The sequence below is a fragment of the Fukomys damarensis genome, unplaced genomic scaffold, assembly GCF_012274545.1.
Source record: "Fukomys damarensis isolate Sample0158 unplaced genomic scaffold, DMR_v1.0_HiC HiC_scaffold_38, whole genome shotgun sequence".
In the NCBI taxonomy this organism is placed as follows: domain Eukaryota; kingdom Metazoa; phylum Chordata; class Mammalia; order Rodentia; family Bathyergidae; genus Fukomys; species Fukomys damarensis.
In genome coordinates, this window is record NW_022900950.1 from 36,343,798 (window position 1) to 36,368,552 (window position 24,755).

General features: G+C 33.1%; 1 protein-coding gene across 6 annotated transcripts in view; it reads left to right on the plus strand.

Annotated features, from left to right (window-relative positions):
- Pds5b (PDS5 cohesin associated factor B) overlaps window positions 1–24,755 on the plus strand; it is a 112,915-nt gene that overhangs the window by 8,132 nt on the left and 80,028 nt on the right. For 5 of the 6 annotated variants that reach the window (XM_010623911.3, XM_010623908.3, XM_010623906.3 and 2 more), the window contains exons 3-11: window positions 631–717; window positions 825–922; window positions 1,515–1,641; window positions 8,662–8,742; window positions 11,857–11,997; window positions 15,120–15,235; window positions 18,281–18,375; window positions 23,786–23,931; window positions 24,283–24,434. In XM_010623911.3, coding sequence (XP_010622213.1) covers window positions 631–717; window positions 825–922; window positions 1,515–1,641; window positions 8,662–8,742; window positions 11,857–11,997; window positions 15,120–15,235; window positions 18,281–18,375; window positions 23,786–23,931; window positions 24,283–24,434 — 1,043 coding nt within the window. Of the gene's footprint in view, window positions 1–630; window positions 718–824; window positions 923–1,514; window positions 1,642–8,661; window positions 8,743–11,856; window positions 11,998–13,990; window positions 14,145–15,119; window positions 15,236–18,280; window positions 18,376–23,785; window positions 23,932–24,282; window positions 24,435–24,755 lie in introns of those variants that run through there. The other variant, XM_010623912.3, reaches the window with a different exon arrangement.

The window sequence follows — 24,755 nt, forward strand, 5'->3', positions numbered from 1 at the left end:
TATTATTATTATTATTATTATTATTATTATTATTATTATTATTTATTTATTTTTTTTTTTGAGACAGGGTCTCACTGTGTAGATCAGACTGCCCTGGAACTCACTATGTGGCCCAGTCTTGAACTCCCAGTGATTCTACTGCCTCAGCCTCCCAGATGCTGGGCTTACAGGCGTGTGTCACCATGCCCAACACATGCTATAAGATATTCTTTTCCTACTTTAAGATCATGTAAATGATTTAATATTATCTTATGAAGGATGATAAGGTATATAGCAGTGGTGGTGAACCTATGGCACGTGTAGTGCAGTGGGTAGGCAGAGCCCTCTCTGTGGGCATGTGAGTCAAGTTACTCCAGCAAAGCCTTAGCATCTAAGTATCGAATATTCAGGTTTAATTGCATTTTGGGATAAATCAGTGGATTTTGGGTTGCTGTTTAGGTACTTAGTCTCTAAAAAGTTTGCTATACAGATGTGTAGTGTTTTTTGTATAAGTTATATTTTCAAGAAATCTGTGCAGTTCTTTACAATGTACTTGTGATATAAAAGTGCTGGAGTGGCTTTAGTTTTTTTTAATGTGTGTTTTTATTTAGCATTCATAATCTAAACAGTACTTTGTCTTTTTCTTTTAAGGATATATTTATGTTTATAACAAGGCAGTTAAAGGGACTAGAGGATACAAAGAGTCCACAGTTCAATAGGTATTTTTATTTACTTGAGGTAAGCAATACATTTTTATCTTGAGGTGACATTTTAAACTTTTTTTATATATTTGCATATTTTTCAATTAAAGTACTTATTTCATTTTTTGTTCCTCTCATTTTTAGAACATTGCTTGGGTCAAATCATACAACATATGCTTTGAGCTAGAAGATAGCAATGAAATTTTTACACAACTATACAGAACATTATTTTCAGTTATAAAGTAAGTTTATTTTACTAAGTATAAAGTATTAAACATATAAGGGATTTTTAACTTAGAAGAGAGTTCACATAAACTGGGTTATGGTACAAACTAGAGGGCTAAGAATTATAACTTATTTAAGTTTATTTTTTACTTGTTTTTAAAATGAATGGAATTAAGTTAATTTTGTATTTTAAGGGAGTAAATATTGTTTAGTAGAATAGTGGAGTAGGTCAATTTAAAAATTTTATTATTTGTCCTTTATTTAAATTATATATTGACCTGTTTAAATGCATGCGGTTATTTTGAGCATTTTGTGTTTTAAAAATTATGTGCTAGAGGTTTAAAACAATTTTGGCTAAGACAGAATTGAAGATTTAATCACTTAGTTCTTACATTGGTTAAAATTGGGAGAAAGTAATCTAAGAACTCTACTTTGAAAGGTATTTTGGGTACTGGAAGATTTGGGGAATACAGGAAAGCATTAAATGTGTATATACAATTTTATTATTTTGGTATCCTTTTGTAAAGTGCAGTGTTTGCTACTATCATCTTATGATTAAGGCCAATACACCTCCGTGATACTTTCAACAAAATGTGTCTTGAATTTCAGCAATGGCCACAATCAGAAAGTTCATATGCATATGGTCGACCTCATGAGCTCTATTATTTGTGAAGGAGATACTGTATCTCAGGAGCTTTTGGATACTGTTTTAGTCAATCTTGTCCCTGCCCATAAGGTGAGTAATAATATGTACAAAATGTATTTAAATACTATTACTATTTACATCCAGATTTGTGCTTACATTCTAAATTTATCGTACTTTAACCTTAGTTGTAGCGTATGTGCTGATTAATAGTAATACTATTTAAAGTATAGTAAGACATGTTACAGTGACTAGTCATTCAAATTAGAAAAAAGAAATGATTCATGCAGCACAATATGTGGATAATTCTGTTTTGTATTTCAGAAAATGAGTTAAAAAATAGCTACTTAGATGCAATTACATGACTTTATAAAATGTTAAGGGATAGAACCAGTTAGGGTCTTAACTAAAAGATAATGATAGCATAGTGAGTGAAATTAAGAGAAGTCTATACTAATTGGAATAGGATATGTTTGATGACAGTGTTTCTTGCCTAAGTGACATTAATCAAGATGGATGTTTTTACACTTTTTTCAGTTATGTTTTGATGTTTGAAAATGATGGATTGTGTGATAAATAGTTAGAAATAGAATTATGTGATTTAGAAATGATTAGTCTCTGGAGTAGCACATAGGAATAATTAATATAAACATCTGTTTGAATTTAAGAACTTTCTGCCGAAATATAATTGTAGTCTATAGCTCTGTAGCATTAGTACAAATGCTTTAATAAAAATGACCTCATAATCCAAAATTTCAAATCTTAATATTATAGTGCTGAAAGTGAGAAGACACTACAAAGAGTAATATGAGACCTCAAAAATTATTAAATGAAATCATCAGGGCTGGCATGCTGATACTATGCTGGCATGACTCTGAGCTGATGCCATCTCTCTACTCCTTTGCTTTCTTGGTGTTATTCCCACTGGTGTTTAGCTGTGGGTGGCTCATCTCATTTTAATTCTACCCAGCCCAGCCTTGTCTATGTCCTTGGTGACCAGAAGTGGGAAGCGGCCAGGGAGAGCAGTCCTTCTGAGGCACATTTAGCCACCTCCTTCATTTGGTTCCTACATGCAGTTAATGTCCCTGTTACCCTTTTAATTAGAAGCATGGTAAAAGTGAGTGGGATCCTAGCTTCCAGCTTCTTCAGGGGAGATGACCAGAGGTACCTGGCCCGATGCCTCAGTTTCTGTGTCTTGTCTACTCAGGTGGGCTAGGGTCATGAATCTGACTGCATAGTATCTATAGAGAATTGGGCTTCTAACAGGAGATGTAGACTACCCCAAAGTCATCTTCCCAGCCCTGCCATCTGGTTCATGCTAACTATCTGTAATAGAAAGCCCTCCCAGATGCAGACCATGGATCCAGCTTGGGCTTCTGCATTCAGCAGCTATCAGATATGTCTCCGATGTTTATCTGTTCAGTTCACTGTCAGGAAAAAGACTGTGGGGCAAGAGGTAGCTGTTACTTTCTGATCTGAAAGTGTAGCTCAGGGATAGAACATTTGCCTAGTATGAGTGAGGGGGTGGGTTTGATTTCCAACACTGCTAAAATAATAGTATACAGTATTAGGCACTTCCTGAGTGTATGCTTTTTCTTTGTTCTGTTGTATAGAGACAGTTCTACAAACTAGTATTCTAAGACCCAACTCTTACCTGTGAATATAGGAGCTGGAATCTTACCAGCTAGTACTTGTAATTCTGTCCTCTGCTTAGTATATTAAGTTTAGACTAGAACTTCTGTTCTATAGCCCTGGCATGATTTCAGCTCTTTGTAGTTTAGTGAATGTTTATGGTACTGAATAAAACATTCTAATGAGGTTTTAAGAAAAGTGTAAATTTACTTAAATGGATTAAAAGTAAAGTGCTTATGTGGATTAAGCATATAAGAATAAAAGTCCCACAATAACTAGACATATGAAAGGAGGTTAGGAGGACAACTTAATAGAAATGAAAAATGGTCATTGAAACTATAATCTTGATTAGATTACATAGAAATATTTTGAGAGCTGGGAGATGGATCTTAGGAAATATATATATATTTCTATATATATATAGATAGATAGATAGATAGATAATGGTAGAAAAAAACCTGAAAGATGAGGTCCAGTATGTTTGGTGGTGGTGATGATACTCAGTAAAATTTAAATTTTTTGGAAGTGACGGAAAGCATGACTTTGTGGCTTAGAAAGCAAAAGTGTCATGAGCAGAATAAATGAAAAATAAATCCCTGTTCAGGGACAACCTGGAGAAAGTGAGGAACACCAAAACAAGAGTAATATATAAAGCATGCAAAATGAAAAAAGTATAACCTTTAAAAAATAATAAAGGTTAAACTGATGGCTATCTTCTCCACTGAGTGGATATGTGCCAGAGGATAGTGCAAATATATTCCTAACATGCTAAATAAAATAATCATCAACCTACAGTTCCATGTTTAGTTAAATGGAGATATAATATCATAAAAAGATACTTCCTAAAAGAAGTATGTGAGTACTTTACAATGAAGAAAATTGCATTTTTTATGGTACTGTGGATCAAACTCAGGTCCTTGAGCTTGTGAGGCAGGCAGCAGAAACACTGAGCTAAATCCCTGGCCTGAAAATTGCATTTTAAAATGTTATCCAAATGTTATGCAACAAGTAGTGGTGAACAAGAAGTGCTCTCTCTTTTTTTTGGGTACCCGGTATCGAACTCAGAGCGTTGTGCTTGCAAGGCAGGTGGTGGAACCACTGAGCCAAATACCTGGCCCCTAAGAAGTGCTCTTAATAAGGATTACTATATAAAACAAATTAGTGAACAGCAATAATTTGTGATTAATTAAAGGAGTATTAGCAAATTGGCCCTAAACCACTAAATGAAAATAGTATATAAGATTGAGTGTTTAGTGAGTGATATGATCTTGTTGATGATCAGAAATATGTGGATGTGTTGATTAACTTTGAATTTTAAATGAAGTTTTCTTTTTAAAATTTTAAGGATTATAAGAAAAGAAAGTGGTGGTGCATACCTGTAATTCCAGCACTTAGGCTAGAAGAATGAGGCAGGAGGATAGGATCACCAAGAATTCAAGTCCAGCATGAACTACATAGTAAGAACCTTTCTCAAAAAGGAAAGGGTAGGGAGAAATGCAGTGAATGTAAATGGTCTAAATTTACTAATAAGATAGGTTGTGAGATTGGCTTGAAGACAGTTCAGCTGTTTGATAGTAATAAGAGAAACAATTGAAATACAGCCATGGAAAGTTGGATGTGAAAGGGGAAACAGACAAATACAAACCAAAAGAAAATGAAGTAGCTTAGTTAATATTGGAGGCAGTAGTTTTTACTGGATAAAGAAATGCATTACTAATAAGTTTAATTGTTAGGAACTTTTTAATCTGGTATGCATAAACATGCAAAATATACAGAGCATAAATTGGAAGAATTTTGAAGGTAAACAAATTCATAATTTTATGATCATTTTAATGTGCTTCCCAGTGATTATAAATCAAGTAGACCAAGAATGTGTAGGAATATTGTGAATTTGAAAAATAAAACTTCTGTAACATAATTTTTTAAAAATTGAGTTTATTGGTAAATTTTAGGTATACAGTACAGTTACATTCATTATTGGGATCTTGTACCTTTACATGACAGGTCTTGCTTCTCATTTTTCCCCCTTGTCCCTGCCCTCCCTTCACCCCTTGCTCCTCTCCCCGTTTACAAACACTTTATTTCCATTTTTTCATTTTCTCATATTTTTTTTCTGTAACGTAATTTGAAAAAAACATTTTAATAGCAGTTATATAGAAAGGCTCACTGAAATGTTACATTAAATTTATGGGATGCAGATTCAATAATTTTTAAGTGTTATTTTATAGCTAAGTGCTCAATTTGAGAAATTATAAAACATTAACAAGGTAAAAAGTATATAAGAGAATAAACCAGAGAACAGAAATGAATCAAATAGAAAATATAGTGACATTCCATGAAAACTTCAAATTGATAATTTGAAAATTGTATTCAGAAGGCAGACGCTTGGATATTGAATCACAGAAAGGGAGATGATACAGTTTTAGAATGAAATGAGCAGCATACATGAAGAAGATACTTCTATGAATAGCATTTCATACCAACATATTTAAATTAGACAATATAAACTCCTAGAAAATAAAACTTGCCTAGTTTGTCTTGAGAGAAAAGTCAAGGATAGCTTTAACGAATTAAAAAAAAAGTAATTGGCTGTTAAAAACTCTACCCTTAAACAGAATTTTTCCTCCTCAAACAAAAGTAGCAACAATGACAGAGGTGGAAATCAAGTAAAGAGTGAAAGATCACCAGGGGATTCTATTGATGAGTTAGGTGGCAAATAGTTCTAATATTCAGCAAAATTTGAGATTTATGGTAAAGGCGGAGATACCCCACAATTCATTTTATGAATAGAGTACACTCTTCTTAAGAAAAACTGACAAAAATCTCAGAAGGGAGGTAGTTTATAAATACAGTCATAAAAATTCAATATAAAATAATTGTAGCTTCCAGAAAAATGAATAATATTGATAATGAACATATTGGCTTTATTCTGTGTACACAATGGTGGATCTGTGTGAGAAAATGTTAGGACTAGACTAAGATAGTTGTCTAAAGAAACAGATCAAAGAGAAAGAAGTCTTTAAGTAGATAGAGAATTCTCTGATTTGTGATAAAAGCTCCTAGCAATTTTGAATTAGAAAGGAACTTTTTTAAGCTAATAAATATATTAGTGACACGATAGCTTAATGATGAAATACTGAAGCATCCTCTTTGAAGTTAGGAAGATTATAAAAGTTTTATCTTTATTCATATAAAAATATGCTGTTTTTAATCAGCATTATACTAGGAGTCTTTACCCTTCGATATCTGCTGGGTGTTCCATTTTTTGGAATGCCCATAATAGTGCAACATAATAAGATTTTTTTCTCTTCAAATTCATATTCTTTCAGTTTTTGTAGGTAACATGAATTCTGTGCAAAAATTTAAAAATTTGCAATCTTTTGACATGTGTTTAGTGGAATAAAACAAGACAAAAGGATTTAGAAAGATGAAACAACTGATTTTTAGTGATTGTGCAGAAAATAAAGAGTTGATATATATAAGGTCAGTATAAAAATGTTAGCACAACTTCAAAACGTTTTTATTTTTGGCTTTAACAAAAAATAACACATTTAACAAATAGGCACATGATCTTTTTTGAAAATCATTTTAGTTGACTGAAAGGTGTAATAGAAAACTTAATATGTTGAGGGATTTGATGTGAAATGATGTCAGTTTTCAGCATATAAATTAATCTGATCGAGATAGATTGTGTAGTTTGACAAACAATCTATAATTCATGTGAAAAACCAAATGATCAATAGTAGCCAAGCAGTTTTGAAAAAAATAGGGACATGTTAAGATATTTTTTTATGTGTATGTCTTTTTGATTATAACCAGGCAAAAATGGACAAAAGAACTTATAGAGAGTGATGGAGAATTCATAAATGACATTTATAGTTATGTAAAAGTTGAGACTACCAGAAGTCATGAGGGGGAATACTGAACTATTTAATCAGTGTTTTTAAGGCAGTTGACTACCCATATGGAAAATAAAGTTATTTTATACTGTATATAAAAGTAGATTACAGTTTATCTCAATTTGAAAAACAATTCAAAATTTTATTTGGAAATAAACAACTTTACAATCTTAGTGTTGGAATGTATTTCTTAAAAGATATAGTGGGCATAAACCATATAAAAGACTGATATATTTGATTTCATTAAAGTTAAAAACTTATATGCATTGAGATATACACATTGTGAAAAGACAATTATAGCCTAAGATATGTTATACATGGAATCAGTTGGCCAAGGTTTATTAGTATATAGCAGTGGTTGCAAACCTATGGGATGTGTGCTGCAGCAGGCTGTTTGTATCATTGAAAGCTCTAAGAGGCTCAACACTGATCTATAGAATTTGTAGACAAGATATACAAAGAACCAAATAGCCAGACTGAAATAGAGAACTACAGAAATTTCTGATACTCTTAAGAAGTCTTACTCAAGACAAATAAATTAATGTAAATGGATTGGAGAAGTACAAAAACCTACAGCCCTAGATAGCAAAATGTCTCAAATTTTTATTTATTTATTTATTTTTGAGTTAGGCTCTTATTATGTAGTCCAGGCTGACAATGAACTCAATGTATATCACAGGCTGGCCTTGAATTTGTGGCAGTCCTCCTGCCTCTGTCTCAGTGTTCTGGGATTACAGACATGCACTACAATGCCCACTTTATATAACAAAAATATTAAACATCAGTTAGAAATGAAGTAATATAGTAGAGATATCAAGGCAAGAAGGTCTAAAATATGTGAGTAAAGAATGTGAATTTAAGGTTATATATTCATTGATCCTCTCCTCTGGGGCATGCTTAGTTCCTGGTAGTGATTTTGGTTTTTCTGTTACCAGAATCTTCAAGAAAATCATTTTAGGATACTTTTTTGTACTTTATGCTTTACTGTTTATTGTTTCCTGTATCACTGAACTTAACTATATGCTACAGTAAATTGCTTTTCTGTAACTGTAAAACCCGATAGTTTTTTCCCTTCTTCTGGTTCCCCATTGCTGTCCACAGTAGAGCCCAGTTTATCTTCTTAAGATGTTTTGCTTCTGGACCTGGCTTTTGACAACCTGTATTTGTACTCAAACTGAGCGGATCTGAATTTGGGATGAGATTTAGAATGACATCTCTTATCTAGTAAATATTTATTAAACATTTCTGTGTTTTGCATTATGTTATGAGCATTTCAAAGAGTATAATCTTACTGGGAAGGGATTATGTGAACCTAGTAGGTCAGATATTCTAAGGGAAGAAAAATAGCATTACTTTCTTCTATAGGTAATAGTTTCTCATTTATTTATTCAAGAGTAGCCTATGAATACAGGTACATTTTGCTCTTCATAGAGGCTTGTGTGTGTTGAGGAGCTCAGTGGTGAGCAGTTGTTTAGCATGTCTGAGGTCCTGGATTTGATTCTCAGCCCTGTGAAAAACAAAAAAGCAAAATACACACACACACACACACACACACAGTACAAATATTGTTAATGTTTTTCAGAATTTAAATAAGCAAGCATATGATTTGGCAAAGGCTTTACTGAAGAGGACAGCTCAAGCTATTGAACCATATATTACCAATGTAAGTATTACTTGTAATTGCTTATTAAGAATGCTTAAATCAAAAATTTAAACACTGTTAGCAAAATTTCAGCAAGTAGTATATACTTTAAAAATGCAATGTTCTTTCCTCCCCTTCCCTTTTCCCTTCCCCTTCCCCTTCCCTTTTTCCTATTTTCCAGTACCCAGGATGGAACTGGGGCCCTTGTACTTTCAAGGCAGGCAGTGGAACTACTGAGTCAAATCCCTGTCCCTGCAGTGTATTTTCTTTCTCCTTTCTTAAAATTATTCTTGGTTAATATTTTCTGGATGGTTATCTCATCTTGTTTGTTCATTCATTTGCTTTTTTCAAATTATCTAGGAGTTGATAAAAACAGCTTTTATTTTGGTTAGGAAAATACACTGTAATTTTAGAGATAGAATTAAGTGTAATTAGATAAAACATGGAATGTATCATTATTCGGAGAAGTTGCTTACAGCTTTTTGGAGATGAAATTTGTACAGGATGATATGAACTCATAACAAAACCTAGAAATTGAAGGTAAGAATAACTGGCACTAACAATTTGATGAAAGTTGCTTATCTATTGCTATCCCTTGTAGAGGGAATAAATACATTTACTTATTTGAGGAGGGAAGATTGTAATGGAATGACCTTTTGAGTATCACCCAATTCTGCTTAGGGATTGGTCACATATTTAATTTAGGTGAAATTTATTTTATCCTTTAGGTTTAGTGGTAGAAGTTTATGGTATTGGTAGGTTTTATTTTTTGCCGACAGTTCCAGTGTGCTCTCTACATGTACTATTCATACTGTATTCTGTGAATGGTGCCTCCTAGATCACAGGTCTAGCATATATGTTCAAGGTGGTCCCTGGAATTGTTTGACAGTTCTTTTTACCTGCTATCTTCTTTCACCCACCTGTAATCAAGTAAAAGATGTAAATCTTTTAAAAAATAATCCCTTTTATAATCGTTTACATGTTCTTCTGTAATATAGTGGAGATTTTTTTCTTGCTTTATACAAAAATTTAAAGTCAGGGTATAAAAGATAATCATGAAAAGATGTTACTTTGAGAGGTGACAGATTTTCTAAAATACTACCTTGATAAATTCCTACTTTTGTTTCTGGCATATGATGATTTGGACAGATAAAATTTTATTTGTAAGGGAATTGCTTTGAAGCATGAACTTTCAGAAACTGCAGAATCAAATTTTATAATCTATCTTATTCCAGGATTGACAAAAAACTCAAAATCCTGGATTTTACAGTTTTTTGAGTGTTAGATACTATTTGAATTGAGTTATCCCTTGTCTTTTCCTTGTTTCATATGCCCCTGAGTGATGAGTTCTATGGCTTAGGTGAGCACACTTAAATGAGTTCCTCCTGTTGGTCCTTATTTAGACATGACATGATATATATATGTTTTTTTATTTTTTGTACCAGGGACTGAACTCAGGCCCTTGAGCTTGCAAGGCAGGTGGCGGAACCACTGAACCAAATCCCTGGCCCTTATTTAAGCCAGTACTGTCAAGCCAGATTTTTTTTAGGGGAACTTTATTTTGATGCCTTTTTCATGGTATAAAGATACGAATAAAATATTTGAGTGGGGTAATTAAGGAAAAGTAAATAAAATATCTAATTGGACTTGTATGATTAGAGTCATTATATTGGTCCAGTTTTGTGGTTTGTGTGAAACTGTTTATAATGAAAGTTAAAGACACGGGCCCAAGGAAACACTCTGAGCAATTGCAGATAAGCTGATGTAAAAACATATCCCTCTCATTTACACCAGCTGTTCTTGTCTGTGGAACTTCTTGTTACATGCTTTATCAGAAACTGTGGGAAGGATACTAGTAAACTGATCCTAGCACTTTCTCAACTGTATATTTTTTTCTAGTAACTTGTCCATTATTTTCTTATGTCTGTTTTCTTGTGTTTTACTCTGAAGATTAGCTGAGAAGTCAGTAAGCATTGCTGTGCCGCCTTTAAGTTAACAAGTCTTACTGTTTTCTACTTTAAACCTGTATAATTACATATAAAGTCACTTTTTAATGAACTTAATTGTCTTGTAGCAGTACAAAATTGGTAACATTAGAAATCATTTCTCAACTGAGCATGGTGGTACACACCTGCAATCTCAGCCCTCAGGAACTTCAGGTAGGAGGATTGCTGTGAGTTTGAGGATAGCCTGGGCTACATAGTGAGTTCAAGGCTACCCTCAACTGCATAGTGAAATCCTGTTTCAGGACAAATAACACCCTCCCCCCCAAATAATTTTCAGTCCTTTTGTACTATAGATGGAATAGCTGTTGTTCACTTACTTTACTTGCATAGAATTATCAAGAAGTAACAAGATGCTGAGGTAATAGTAATCTCACTTATTTTTTCTGCATGTTTTTACTCTTGTGTCTGAAGAACCTGGAGTTCTGATGTCTAAGGGCAGGAGAACCAAGCTGTCTCCAGCCTTAGAAAGGAGAGAATGAATTGGCTTTTCTTCTGGTTTTTGTTCTATCTGGGACCCAGTCCCTTGGATAATGCCTGCCCACATTACAAGCAGTCTTTGCCATTTTGTGCTAGGTTCAGTCTCCTGTGGAAACATTCTTTTTTTTGTTGTTTATTTGAGACAGTGTCTCACTATGTAGTTGAGAATGACCTGGAACTCACTGTGTAGCCCAGGCTGGTCTCAAACTCAAACTCACAGCGATCCTCCTGCTTCAGCCTCGGGAGTGCTGGGATTGCAGGTGTGCGCCACCACGCCCGCTGGAAACATTCTTGAAGATTTACTCAGAAATAGTGCTTTACCAGCTGGCCAAGTATCCCTTAATCCAGTGAAGTTAAAACCTAAAATGAATTATCAAAGACAGTGTATAATAAATATAATGGGAAATAAAATATAGTTGGAAGGTAGGGGCTTTATTGATGTGTTAATGGATGAGTCAATAGAGATTTTCTTTCATTATGTACAAAATTATCTGCTCATAATTATGTAGCATTTTCCCACCTATTAGAAAATGTTTTGATATGTAGAGTTTGAATAAAGTAATGAAAAACTTAATTAAATAATAATTAAGACTTTAGAAAATTCATTTTAGCTATGGTGTTTCTACTAGTGACAAGTTTTCTTTCTTAAAAGTTTTTTAATCAGGTTCTGATGCTTGGGAAAACATCTATCAGCGATTTGTCAGAGCATGTCTTTGACTTAATTTTGGAGCTCTACAATATTGATAGTCATTTGCTGCTCTCTGTTTTACCCCAGCTTGAGTTCAAATTAAAGGTAACTATTGTAAAAATATGATTCTGTCAACCAGGTTAACAAATACAATTATAAAACTATTTATTGACCGCTGCTTAACAGTATTTATAATAAAGTAAATAATATACTGTAGAATAGCATTCTGACTTTGCCAAAGTTATTTTCCTGGGTTCTGCTGAAACAGTAACCCAAAAACTGAAAAGATTGAGCATATATATGTAAAGGAATGAGTTGGAGTAAAGAAAAACATGCAAGTCAGTATTTTAGATGTATTTGTTCACTTGTTTATTCTAGCAGGTCCTGAATTGTGAATATCTCTTAACTATCTGAGTAGGTTCTGCAAGCTAAGTCTTAGATATTCCAGGAATCATGACCTTTGAATACCAGATTTCAAATTAATATAAAGGAATGGATCATTAGGAATCTTTTAGAATGATCTCTTAACAAATCTTGCTTAGTTAGTTCAAACAGATCTTTTTTTTTTTTTTCCTAGTTTCCTTATTTGGGTAGGGAAGTTGTCTATAATCACAAAAATTTCTTTTAATAAATTTTACAGATAAGTTTAAAAGATATAGATATGGATTCTGATATAGTTGCTTTGAAATTGTTCTTTTACACTGTCCAATTAACCATAGAATCATCTATTTAACTTGAAAGGTTATAGCTTCAGGAAAACTTTCGATTTAACTGGAAGTGATGTGTTAGGTTGTTCAGAATGATGGCTTTCAGAAACATGGGGTTATCATCTATAGTGTTTTTTTTTTTTTTGTACTTGGGATCAAACTCAGGACATTGGGCTTGAAAGGCAGGTGCGGTGCCACTGAGCTAAATCCCTGGCCCTAACCTATAGTTTTTTGATGACTGTTTAAAAACAAAACAAAAAACTCAGATTTGTTACAGGGGTTCTGAAGTGTTGTGGGCTCTTTGCCACAGATCTTTCCAGGTTCTTGAGCTGAACAAAGAATATGACAAGAAACATGCAAGAGGTAGCGAAGTTTTGTATTTATTAAAGGTATAAAAGAAATACGGTCTGCAGAATGAGTGAGGGTCAATTAAAAGTAGGAAAAGAAGTATGCTAGGTAGACTGAGAGCAGGTCACTGAAAGAGTTGAGAGTAGTGACTGCATTTTAGTTCTGAGAGTAATTTTGACTGAATATACAAGTAAGGGAGTGTATTACTTTATTTATATGCTGATATCATGCCTGTATGTATCTTCAGTGCCTTACTTCATGCCTGGCAGTTAGTAGCCATTTAGTAAATGATGAGCAGGATCGTATTTTCCTCCACATTAGCTAGTTTTAGAGGTCATTAGCTATACATTGAGCTTATATAGATGTATGGCTCATATAGCTATACATAGATTGTAGCACTTCCCTTGACTTCTTGATTGGGTAATAAAAATAGTTCAACATTTACTATCCACAAAGTGTGAAATATTTTCTCTTAGTCATATTATCTCCCAGGTATCATGTTACTTTCCTAAATTGCAAATTTATTTATCACATAGGCCTTGAAATCTCTTGGTTGCATGTCCCTGTTGTTTTGACATTGATTATGCTGTGAAATTAAGCTTCATTTGCAGATTTAGGAAATAAGAGTTTTCTCTTTCAAATCATTACAGGATAATTAAATAAAGCTAGTCATAATTATTAATCTTTGATGGGCCCCAGTATACTATGTAGAAAAGTTCTTAAATTATTTCCATGTAATATAAAACTTTAAATTTGTCTCTTTTAAAACCAGAATTAAAAAATGCTAATGTTTATAGTATGAATATCCTAAAAATGACCATTAAATAATTATCCTTATTTCAGTTTGGGTATATTTTTGGTATGTTTCTTGAGTTATTTGATTAACTGATCCCCTGCCCATTTTAAAATGTGGTTAGCAAATTTCATGAGGCAAGATAGTCACACTTCTAATTATTTGTTGATTTTTCTGATTTTCTCTAGTAAAAATAATAGAGTAAATGCTATATGCATTTTCCTACACATTATGAAAAATATAAAAATAAGGAAATTATCATCCCTGCTTTCAACCAACTTAATATCTAGTATGAGAGGAGGAGGAAAAAAAAAGATCTAATAAGAGGCCAGATATTATAAGTGTCATAAGAGGCAACTGCATACAATTGAAGGAAAGGAAACAGCATGCAGAAGCATATAGAGGTAGGAAGGTGCTGGGTCATTCTGTGGAATACAAATAATTATAGTTGGAAGGTAACATAAAGTAAATTTAAATTGAGTCTTTACTGCATATTCAAATCTTCACTTTTGGAGCCTTAATAGATTTCCAGGTATTAAGCCATACCAGTTAAAAAAATTTCTGAGTAGAGTCTAGGCATTTGGGTTGATGGCTGCTTGTTTTGAAGCCGTACAGGTGATTCTAATGTAAGCTAGGGCTGAGAACTACTTAATTTAGAGGAGTAAAAAGATGAGTTAGTTCATATTGTTAGGACTTTTGAATGCTAGGTTGACGTATTGGTTGAAAAAAAATTGTATAGTGTCAGATGTTCTGTTTGATAGACTTAATTTCCATATTTTGTGTTTAAGTCTAGTATTGTGACTTGCTCATTCATGTAACCAATGTGTCATTTGGTGGTAGCACCAAAATCAGTACTGAAATTGATTTTTCATCCCCAGAGTGCCTGCAGTATAGTATGTAAAACAGAAATTCTAATTTTTGCATATGCAGGGCTCATTAGGCTGTTGACTTTCATTTAGGAATCCAGACACTTCAATAAAAATGTAAAAAGTATCATTATGCAGATTTATCAGTTTAGTGTAGGCCTAGCCTCTGCTACTGTTATTAAAAACCAGTTTTTCAAGGGCCTGTAGTAGGTATTTGAATTTGATTCTGAATAGATGTAAACCTCAGTTGTAGGAGCATCCTCTACCATTTGATCAGACATTTAATCATACATACATTTTTATGTGTGGTGTACTGCTTTAATGTAATTTGATATGACTATAACATTTACGACATTTAATTTTGTGAAATTTTAGTGAGAATTGTTATGTAATTTATTTGTAGTTCATGAAAGATTGTCTTTGAATTGGAGGATAAGGAAAATCATGGGGCGAACATGTTCTGAATATGATTCATGGCTTTTAAACTTTTTTTTTTTTTTTTTTTTTTTAAAGAGCAATGATAATGAAGAACGACTCCAAGTTGTTAAACTACTGGCAAAAATGTTTGGGGCAAAGGACTCAGAATTGGCTTCTCAAAACAAGCCACTTTGGCAGTGCTACTTGGGCAGGTATATAATTTTGGTTTCCTGGATAAAAGCAATATATGTATGTTTATATATACTTGCATTATTTTTAAAAAATGCTGTCCATGTTTAAACTTTATTTTCTAAAATCATATTGATGAAGGATATGTTGAAAATTTAAGTGTTGATTGTAGTAGTCTTCCTTTTATTTCATCTTTTTTAAAATGACACATTAAAAAATACTATCTCACATAGTATTAAAACCATAAAATTAAAATTTATTACTTCAAACCAAAGAAGAATTCTAATTGAAAAATGCCTCTTTAGGAGATATAGCCCCTCCCCGCCAAAAGTTTTTTGTTTGTTTGTTTTTTGGTATCAGGAATTGAACTCAGGACTTTGAGCTTGCGAGGCATGTGGCAGAATCACTGAGCTAAATCCCTGGCCCTAAAAAAAAGTATATTTAATTAGATTATTTGGAGATATTGAAAGGATAAAGATATTAACAGAGTGAATAAATAAATTACTTTCTCCTCCCAGCTTTCCTTTCTGTATTTCTCAAAGGAAATGATGACTTGGATTCCTTTTATGTATTCAGTGTCCCACAAAACACCTGAAGTTGCTTGCAGACTGCATTTTAAATGTTTATGTATCTCATTTTTGGAGAATACAGAATAAAAGCACTGTAAATGCCCTGGTTGAAAGCTACTTTGAGAATAAGGAAGGATTTTTATTCTCTCAAATTATTCTCGTAAAAATAGTGCAGTTAAGTAATAGGATTTAAAGACTCTGATTCTACTTTCTTTGTGTTGGAATATTTGCATTTATCACGTTTTCCCATTTTGATAGCAACTGGCAGTGATTATAATTAATCCTTTTTTAAAATAAATTTGGATGCCTTATAAATGCTTATTGATCTCTAAATTCTTTATGTGATTTCTTAGGTTTTATTTTGCTCAATTATGTTTAATGAGCTAGTAAATATTAGCCCATTGTCATTTTGAGTTTGATTTCTAGATTCTAAAAAAATTTTTAAATACAAAAAAAGTTCCTGGACAGTAGGGCTCACTATTTTATCAGTTTATATTGTACAACTAAATTTCAAGTCCATTGTATTTAAATTTTTGAAGCAAAATATACTTTTGTTTTTTGTTGTTGTTCTTTGAGACACTATCTCTCTGTGTAGTTCAGGCTGGCCTTGAACTCATTATGTAGCCCAGGTTGGCCTTGCAGTGATCCTCCTGCCTCAGGTGATGGGATTACAGGTGTGCACCACCATACCTGGCAAGAAGTATACTTTTTTTTTGGCTTTTTTTATTAACTGAATTTTGTAGTTTGGATATAGATTGGTAGGCTCATCTGGCATGCACAAGGCCCTGGGTTTGATTTTAGCAACACCCCCCCCCCCACTAAATTAAGAACTGTGTATTTTAGAAGAAATTTTCATTATTTTATACACACACACACACACACTTTTTTTTTTTTTTGGTACTGGGGCTCAAACTCAGGACCTTGCACTTGTGAGGCAGGCAGCAGCACCACTGAGCTAAATCCTTGGCCCACTTATATTTATGAGTATCATCTGCCTGTTTAATTCAAAAATGGTAAACTATAATAGGAATTTACACCTGTATTTGAAACACTCAGGAAACTACAGACTTATAACTTTTATTTTTTTGGTGTGGGAGGGGACTGAACTGCATAGATTCTTTTTTCTAATAAGAAACTATTCTGAGCTGGGTGTGATGTGGTACACTTATAATCCCAGCTACCCTCCCAGGAAATTTAGTTTATAATTTTGTGCTCCCTCCCCCGCAAGAAGAAAGAAGACTCAGGATATAGCCCAGTACTACAGTAGTATACCATTTGATCACTGGCTTAGTGTGTGTGAGCTCAAGCTTTAGTACCAAAAAAAAAAAAACTTTTGAATTATTTGGTCCTGATTTTGAAGACCTTTTTTCCTACCTTTATGTAGATGTTCAATTTTTTTTCTGTAGTGTTGGGTTATAAGATTGGGAGCCTTTTGATTTTATAGAACTGAGACATATAGATAATGAATGAAAAATACTGGTTTTACTTTAATGTTGACATCTAAATTTTAAAAAATCACTATTTTCCATATCATGATGAATTAATGTGTATAGACTTTGAACATCAATGTTATGGTTAAGAAATGACTAAACGTCAAGTATTTCCTGATGGAGGAACACAGCACCATCTATAAACAAGTCTTGTTAAAAAAGTTTGAATCTTAATATGATCAATTCTGCAGATCTAAATACCAATATCTAAGATTTAGGAACAAAGGGAGTCTGTTCATCAACATCAGAATGCTTCAGTTAGCAAAATGTAAACTGTTATGTGTGTGTGTGCACGCAAACCTCCCCCTATTTTCTTGCTCCAAAAAATGTAAAGGAAAAAAAAGAGCAATGAAAAGAAACTTGACTGGCGTATCAGTCAGTGAGTTTTAATCTTTTGTAAATCTGTTAATATTTACAGATCCAGTGTAAAAATTGTCTTTTCTATAAGTGGAAATGTTGTAATTATGTGATTAAGTGAATAGGAGTAAGTTTGGCTATAGTTGAGGTTAGTCATGTGATACAAAGTATCATGGAGTCTACTGTGAGATTTGCCGTACATGTGTTGGTTTGGTTTATTTATTTATTTTTTTGGTAGGGGAAACCTTGTGAGGCAGGTGGTGGAACCACTGAGCTAAATCCTGGCCCTGCCATACATTTGTAAATGTCTTGTAATTAAGTACTTTGAGGAAAAGTTTTCTGTCAAAGATGCTATGGGATTATATAATGTTTCTCTGAACTGTGTATGTATACACATAAACTTGCATATACAGATATATTTAAAAGTATATTTATAGGAAAATTATTGTTATCTTGATGGTTACATTTGAGCCAAGTGTGTATTTTTTAAATGGGCTCCTTAAAATCAATTAGTTCTCACAGTAAATTTTCCTACTTTTTATGTTTTTCTACATAAGTTTTTTTCTTTGATGAAGAAATAAATATAAATGAGTGTAGATTGAACAATCTGTTTCTTTTAATACTCGTTGTGTGTCTTTATATTTTTTATCAGGTTTAATGATATCCATGTGCCAATTCGCCTGGAATGTGTGAAATTTGCTAGCCATTGTCTCATGAATCATCCTGATTTAGCAAAGGATTTAACAGGTATCGTATACATATTCCAAGATGCTCTTCAGTGAAAAAAGAAAAACAATAAACTTTATGAGGAGAAAAACAAACCCCTTTTGTTGTGATAGAAGTCTTGTTTTAATTTATCATAATGAAAAGTAATCTCTAGAGCTAGAATTTTATACCATATCTTCTTTTTTTTTTTTTTTTTTTTTTTTTTTTTTGTAAGGGTCTCACTATGTACTTCACACTGACCTGGAACTCACTATGTAGCCCAGGCTGGTCTTGAACTCACAGTGATCCTCCTGCCTCAGCCTCCCGAGTGCTGGGATTACAGGCATGCACCACCACACCCGGCTATAGCATAATCTTCTTTATAGACTGGAAACTTCTATTAAAAGATAAGGTCTTCATGAAAAGTATCTGTTCTGGTTCCATATAAATTTTAGGATTTTTTTTCTCTAGTTCAGTGACAAAATGCTGTTTGTGTTTTGACTGGGATTGCATTAAACCTCTATATCAGTTTTGAAGCAGGCCATTTTTGACAGTCAGTATTGTTTCTGCCTACTCAGGAACAGGGTATGTCTTTCCATTTTTTTATGTCCCTTTTGATCTCTTTTTTTCAGAGTACTGTAGTTTTTGTTTTACAGGTCTTTCACTTGGTTAGGTTAATTTCTAAATATTTTATTTTTTGATGCTATTATAAATGGTATTTTCTTTCCTGGTGGTTTCATTATTGGTATGTGCTTTTGATTTTAGTATCCAGTTACATTGCTGAATTTATTAATTCAAGGAAGTTTTTGGTGGAATTTTTTGATAAGCAGCTCTCTCTGCATTGCTGAATTGCCCAGTCTAGGCTTGAATGTATAGTCTTCCTACCTCAGCCTCATAGAATACTGGGATTACAGTTGTGTGCTGGCATACCAGGCTCTTGTCTGATTGATTATTTTAATTTGATTTTATCCATTCTTACAGGTCTTGCTATTTTGTTATGGCTTTAACTTATTATTATGGCTGAATAAGCATAGTAAGAGTAATACCTTTTATTAGGTGTCTTTTTAAATCTTATACATCTTTCAAAATTAGTATCTTTGTGTTTTTCCTTGATCTATACTAGTTTTGTGCATATTCTAGATCTTTTTTAAAGTATGAAAAATTTTAAGTATTTTTTCATAGATTTTTTTTTCATTGAGTTTTTTTGGTACTTTTTAAGTATATAGTATGATTACATTGTACCTTTACATGACAGATCTTGGTTCTCATTTTTTCCCCATACCCCTGTCCTTCCTTCACCCCCCTCCAACCTCCCCTTCTTATAAAGACTTTGTTTCCATTTTTTTTCTTTTCTCTTATCCTTTTTCCTACCCTTCCCACTTCCCTACACCTTTAGCCCTTTTCTTCCTGTTTCACATTATCATTTATACAATTTGGATCTTATTTACACTTTTAGCTTTTTACACCAGAGAAACTATTCGGTGTATACACGTGTGTCTTATTTATTTCACTTGAGTCTGGCCTCAATATGCATCCATTTTCCTATGCACAAACGACTCTAGTTTCTCATTATGGCTGAGTAGTATTCCATTTTATAGAAAAACCACATCTTCTTTGTCCAGCCTCCAACTGATGGGCAATAGGCTGTTTCCAAGTTTTAGCTGTTGCAAACTGTGCTGCTGTAAATATGGGTATGCATATATCACTGTGGTATGATTCTTTTAATTCTTTTGGAAAGATACCCAGCAGAAGGACGGCTGGGTCAAATACAACCTCTGATCCTAGTTGTTTGGGGTATCTCCATATTGATTTACACAGTAGTTGCACCAGTCTGCACTCCCACCAACAATGGGGAAGGGTTCCTTTTTCCCCACAACCCCACCAATATTTGTTCTTGGTTGATTTCTCTTGATAGCAGCCTTTCTTTCTGGGGTGAGGTGGAATCTCAGTGTTGTTTTCATCTGCATCTCTCAAATGACCAATGATGTTGAACATTTTTTCCTGTGTTTATTTGCTGCTTTTAATTGTCTGAGAAATGTCTGTTCATTTCAGATGCCCATTTTTGAATTGGATCTTTATATTTGGGGGGGCTTTTTTTTTTTAATTCTTTATATATTCTAGATAATAGTTCTTTGTCTGAGGAGCAGCTGGCAAAAGTTTTTTTCCCACATTGTAGGTTGTCTCTTAGCTCTGTTGGTGGTTTCTCTCGCAGTGCAGTAGCTTTTTAATAAGATGAGATCTCAGTTGTTGATTGTTTGTGCTAGTTTCCTTGCTACTAAGGATGTGTTCATAAAATCTTTTCCTATGCCATTGTCTTCGAGAGTTTTACCTAAGTTGTCTTCCAGCAAGTTCCGTGTTTCTGTTTTAATATTTAGATCTTTAATCTACTTGGATTTTACTTTAGTGCATTGTGAAAGATAAGGGTCTAGTTTTAATCTTTGGCTGGTTGAAATCCAGTTTTTCCAACACCTTTTATTAAAGATGCTATCTTTCCTCTAGTGAGGATGGTTGGCTCCTTTGTCAAAGGTGAGGTAGCTGATTACTTCTGGACTTGTTACTGTATCTTCCAATATATTCCACTGATCCTTGGGTCTGTTTTTTTGCCAGTACCATGCTGTTTTTATCATATTGGCTTTGTAGTATAGTTTCAATTTGGGAATTATGATACTCCCTGTCATGTCTGTCTTGCCTAGAATTGCTTTTGCTATTCTGGGTCTCTTCTGGTTTCAAATGAATTTTTGGGTTGTTTTCTCTAGTTCATTGATTCGGGATTGCATTGATCTGTATCTTTCCATAGATAATAATGAAGGATTTATTTTTGCTAAATGATACGTAATGGTTTTGATTTTTTGAGACATTAAAATACAGCTTAGATATGAATAATTTTATCAATTACCTTTTTAGTCCTTAACATTTTAATGTTTTGCTTTGCTTAATGGCAGTATACATAATTTGTTTTCATTGAATATTTAATCATGTAACATGTTACATTGTATGCTTTCCTAGTCCTTAGACTCTTTGGAGTTGGCTAAAAGGGAGCTCTCAAAGATTTAGTATTCTCCCTACTCTTCATGTCTTGATTTGCCACTCGAAAGCAAATACACTGGAGACAAAGTTAGTGAGAAGGAAATCATGTTTATTCAAGGACTGACATCCTGCGAAGATGGGAGGGGACAACTCTGCCTTCCCTCAAAAAAGACTTGGTGAAATCAGGTACTCAGCAGGTCTTTTAAGGGAGAGAAAAGAGGTGTAGAGGCACACTGTGCAGGAATGTCTCATTCTGTGTGGGGTCTTCACCAGTCAGGCCTTGTGTGTTCTTTTTTTTTCCTGTGGCCAGAACCTTGCAGTTGACCTTGACCTCCTGGGTATAGTTCCTCTAATTCTTCAGATAATTATTTTTCTGCAAGTTGTACCTTCCAGAAATTTGTATGCGTCATATTATTAGATGCACAGGAGTAGAGTAAGTAGGAGCAGTTAGTAGAATGAGAAGAAACACATTTTAGAATAAGAATAAACACATATTAATGTTATCCGAGTGTCACCAGCTGTTCTGAGCTTTGTAAATCTAAATAAAGTTTATTTAACAGCTAATATCTACATAATTTAGGTATGCTTTTCTTTAGAGATTTACAGTCCTGTGCAAGGGTGGGGAAGTTAAAAGACAACTCAGATAATGATGACTACCTTTACATTCATGGAAATTTCTCCTCACTCTTTGTTTAAGCTGTCATCATTATTTCTCCTTTCTCTTGGTGCCTGGAATTTTTAACACTTTCTGGGTTCTGCTTTGAAGATCAGTTTATTGTTTTCCTTTTCATTAAATTTTTTTCCCTGTCCTGTGGCATTTACCAATTCTCTATCACTGTCCTGTGGTACTTACCTATCCTTCATCTGCCAAATTTTGTTGACAAATCATCTCTTTTGCTATGACCTCTTTTTTATTTCTAAAGATCTCTTCCTATTATTTATCCCTTAAATACTGTCTAGTACTTTCAGGAGTGAGTAGAAGTGTGTGTTACCCACAAGCACCTTTGTCTTTTGTTGATAGTATGTTTGTGAGTCCATTCTTGTACCATTAGCTGAATTTTGAGGGACTCAGCCATGCCAGGGAGAACGTTAGTAGTTGCTTTGTCCTGCTAATCACTGAGAAATTTTTGTTATCTCTTCTCCTTAAAATTGATGTCTGTTAACTTTTGTGTATATACTTGTTTGACATGAATGACTGGTTTTAGAGAAATTGGGGTGCATTAAAAATTGGTGTGTCATTAATTTTTTTTTCTTTTATACTGATATAAAATAACATATTACATTTGAAGTACAGTGAAGTATAAAACTTAATCTTGGTGAATTTGAGATCTATAAAAACGTGCTTCATTTGAAATAATAATACAGTTTTTTTTAAAGCAACATATGGTCTTTCTCACTTTTAGAATAGAATCTATTAGAAATGGCTCAGTATAGAAGCTTAACACATGGGCAGTGATTTTATTGGTGTTTTGATTTTAATTGTTAAACTGTTATTGAAATAAAACTCATAAGCATTGTTTGTGTGTAAGTATGTTTTTTTAATTAATACAGATCCAGATAACCAAGTTTTATCTTATTAGTTTCATAATAAACAGATTAGTATTTTATTTGTTAAATATATCTCAGTTGCAATACTTCTTTCTTAGGCCTGAGATTTCATCATAGAATTGTGTTAATTTTTTTTTTTCGAGTTTACTCATTGCTATGTGTGAACTCCATGTTTTTGATTTTAAGAAACTTTTCTCTTGAGAGGGGGACATAACATAATCTCTCTGTGTAGTTCAGACTAGCCTTGAACTCATTATATAGCCCAGGTTGACCTCGAACTTTCAGTGATTGTTCTGGCTTGGCCTCCCAAATGCTAGGCTTACAGGCATGTGCCACCATGCCTGGTAAGAATTCCTTTCACTTTCTTAGTTCAATTCAGTAGAACTGCCTTTTGTTCTTCCTTGTCTATTTCTTGAAACCATTATTTCAGTTTCATTCTTTTAGTGACCTTACTTAGGCTTTCTCAAATTATGGGATAGGAATTCAAATGTTAAAGCCTTTTCTCAGTGGTACTACTGCTTAACTTTAATATTTTATCCATTTACATGGAAAATAAAATGAAATTTTTAATATTGATATACCTCTTTATTTATATAATTCCTTTAAATAATGAGGTTAGGAAGTACCTGCTCAGCTTTCTCAGTTTTAGAGGGATTTTACTATTCAATTATAAGAACTGCTTTATTTTCACTGGACTGGCCTTCATTTACCCCCTTTTCCCTCTTGTTTTTTTTCCTGACTCTTGATTTTCTTGAAACATTGAACCTTCTTGGTTACTGTTTTTCTGTGGTTTATTTTCAAACATCTTACACAGTGTTTTTAAATGTTTTAGTTATCAGTGTTTTCATTTTAATCAAAAGAAAATCTTGCCTTTCAGAATATCTTAAAGTGAGGTCACACGACCCTGAGGAAGCTATTAGACATGATGTTATTGTGTCTATAGTTACGGCTGCTAAAAAGGATATTCTTCTGGTCAATGATCACTTACTTAATTTTGTGAGAGAGAGAACATTAGACAAACGGGTAAGAATAAATAATCATTAGTAGGGGTTTCTTTTTAATATGTGAAACTTAAATATTTCATTTAAAATACTTTTTTCATAAATATGACAATTATAAATTGAGATTTGGTGTGTCTAAAGCTTGAAAATACGTTATATAAAGTGAATAAAAAACAAGAACCAAGACATATCGTGTAAAAGTGCAAGATCCCAATGATAGATGTAAGTGTATTGTTTTCTTTAAATGTACCAATAACCTTAATGGGGGAAAAAAATAAAGTGAATAGAGCTGAAGAACTTTAAAACTATACTTTTCTAAATGTATATAATGAAAGCATTTTTATGTTATAAAGGAAACTTTTTTGTTTTTAAGTGGAGAGTGCGCAAAGAAGCCATGATGGGACTTGCCCAGATTTATAAGAAATATGCGTTACAATCAGCAGCTGGAAAAGATGCTGCAAAACAGATATCTTGGATCAAGGACAAATTATTACACATATATTACCAAAATAGTATTGATGATCGGTAAGTTAAGGGCTATGTATATATATGTGAATAAAACTTAATCATTTGCTTTATGCAAACTATGTTCTTCATCACTTTAAATGATCTTCTCAGCCAGAGGAATTAGAGTAAATAGAGTTAGTTTCTTTCTCACCAAGCCGTAAAGGAATCAGTAATGTACTACGTAACTTTAGGGGATAGGAACAAATTTTTTATTCATTTTCATACACTATTTTTGAATGGAGTAATATCTAAAAGGAATGTATATAGTCATAATTTATATTTTCTTTCACAGGTAATTTATAATAAGGTTGTCAGTACATTTTTTTTTTTTTTTTTTAT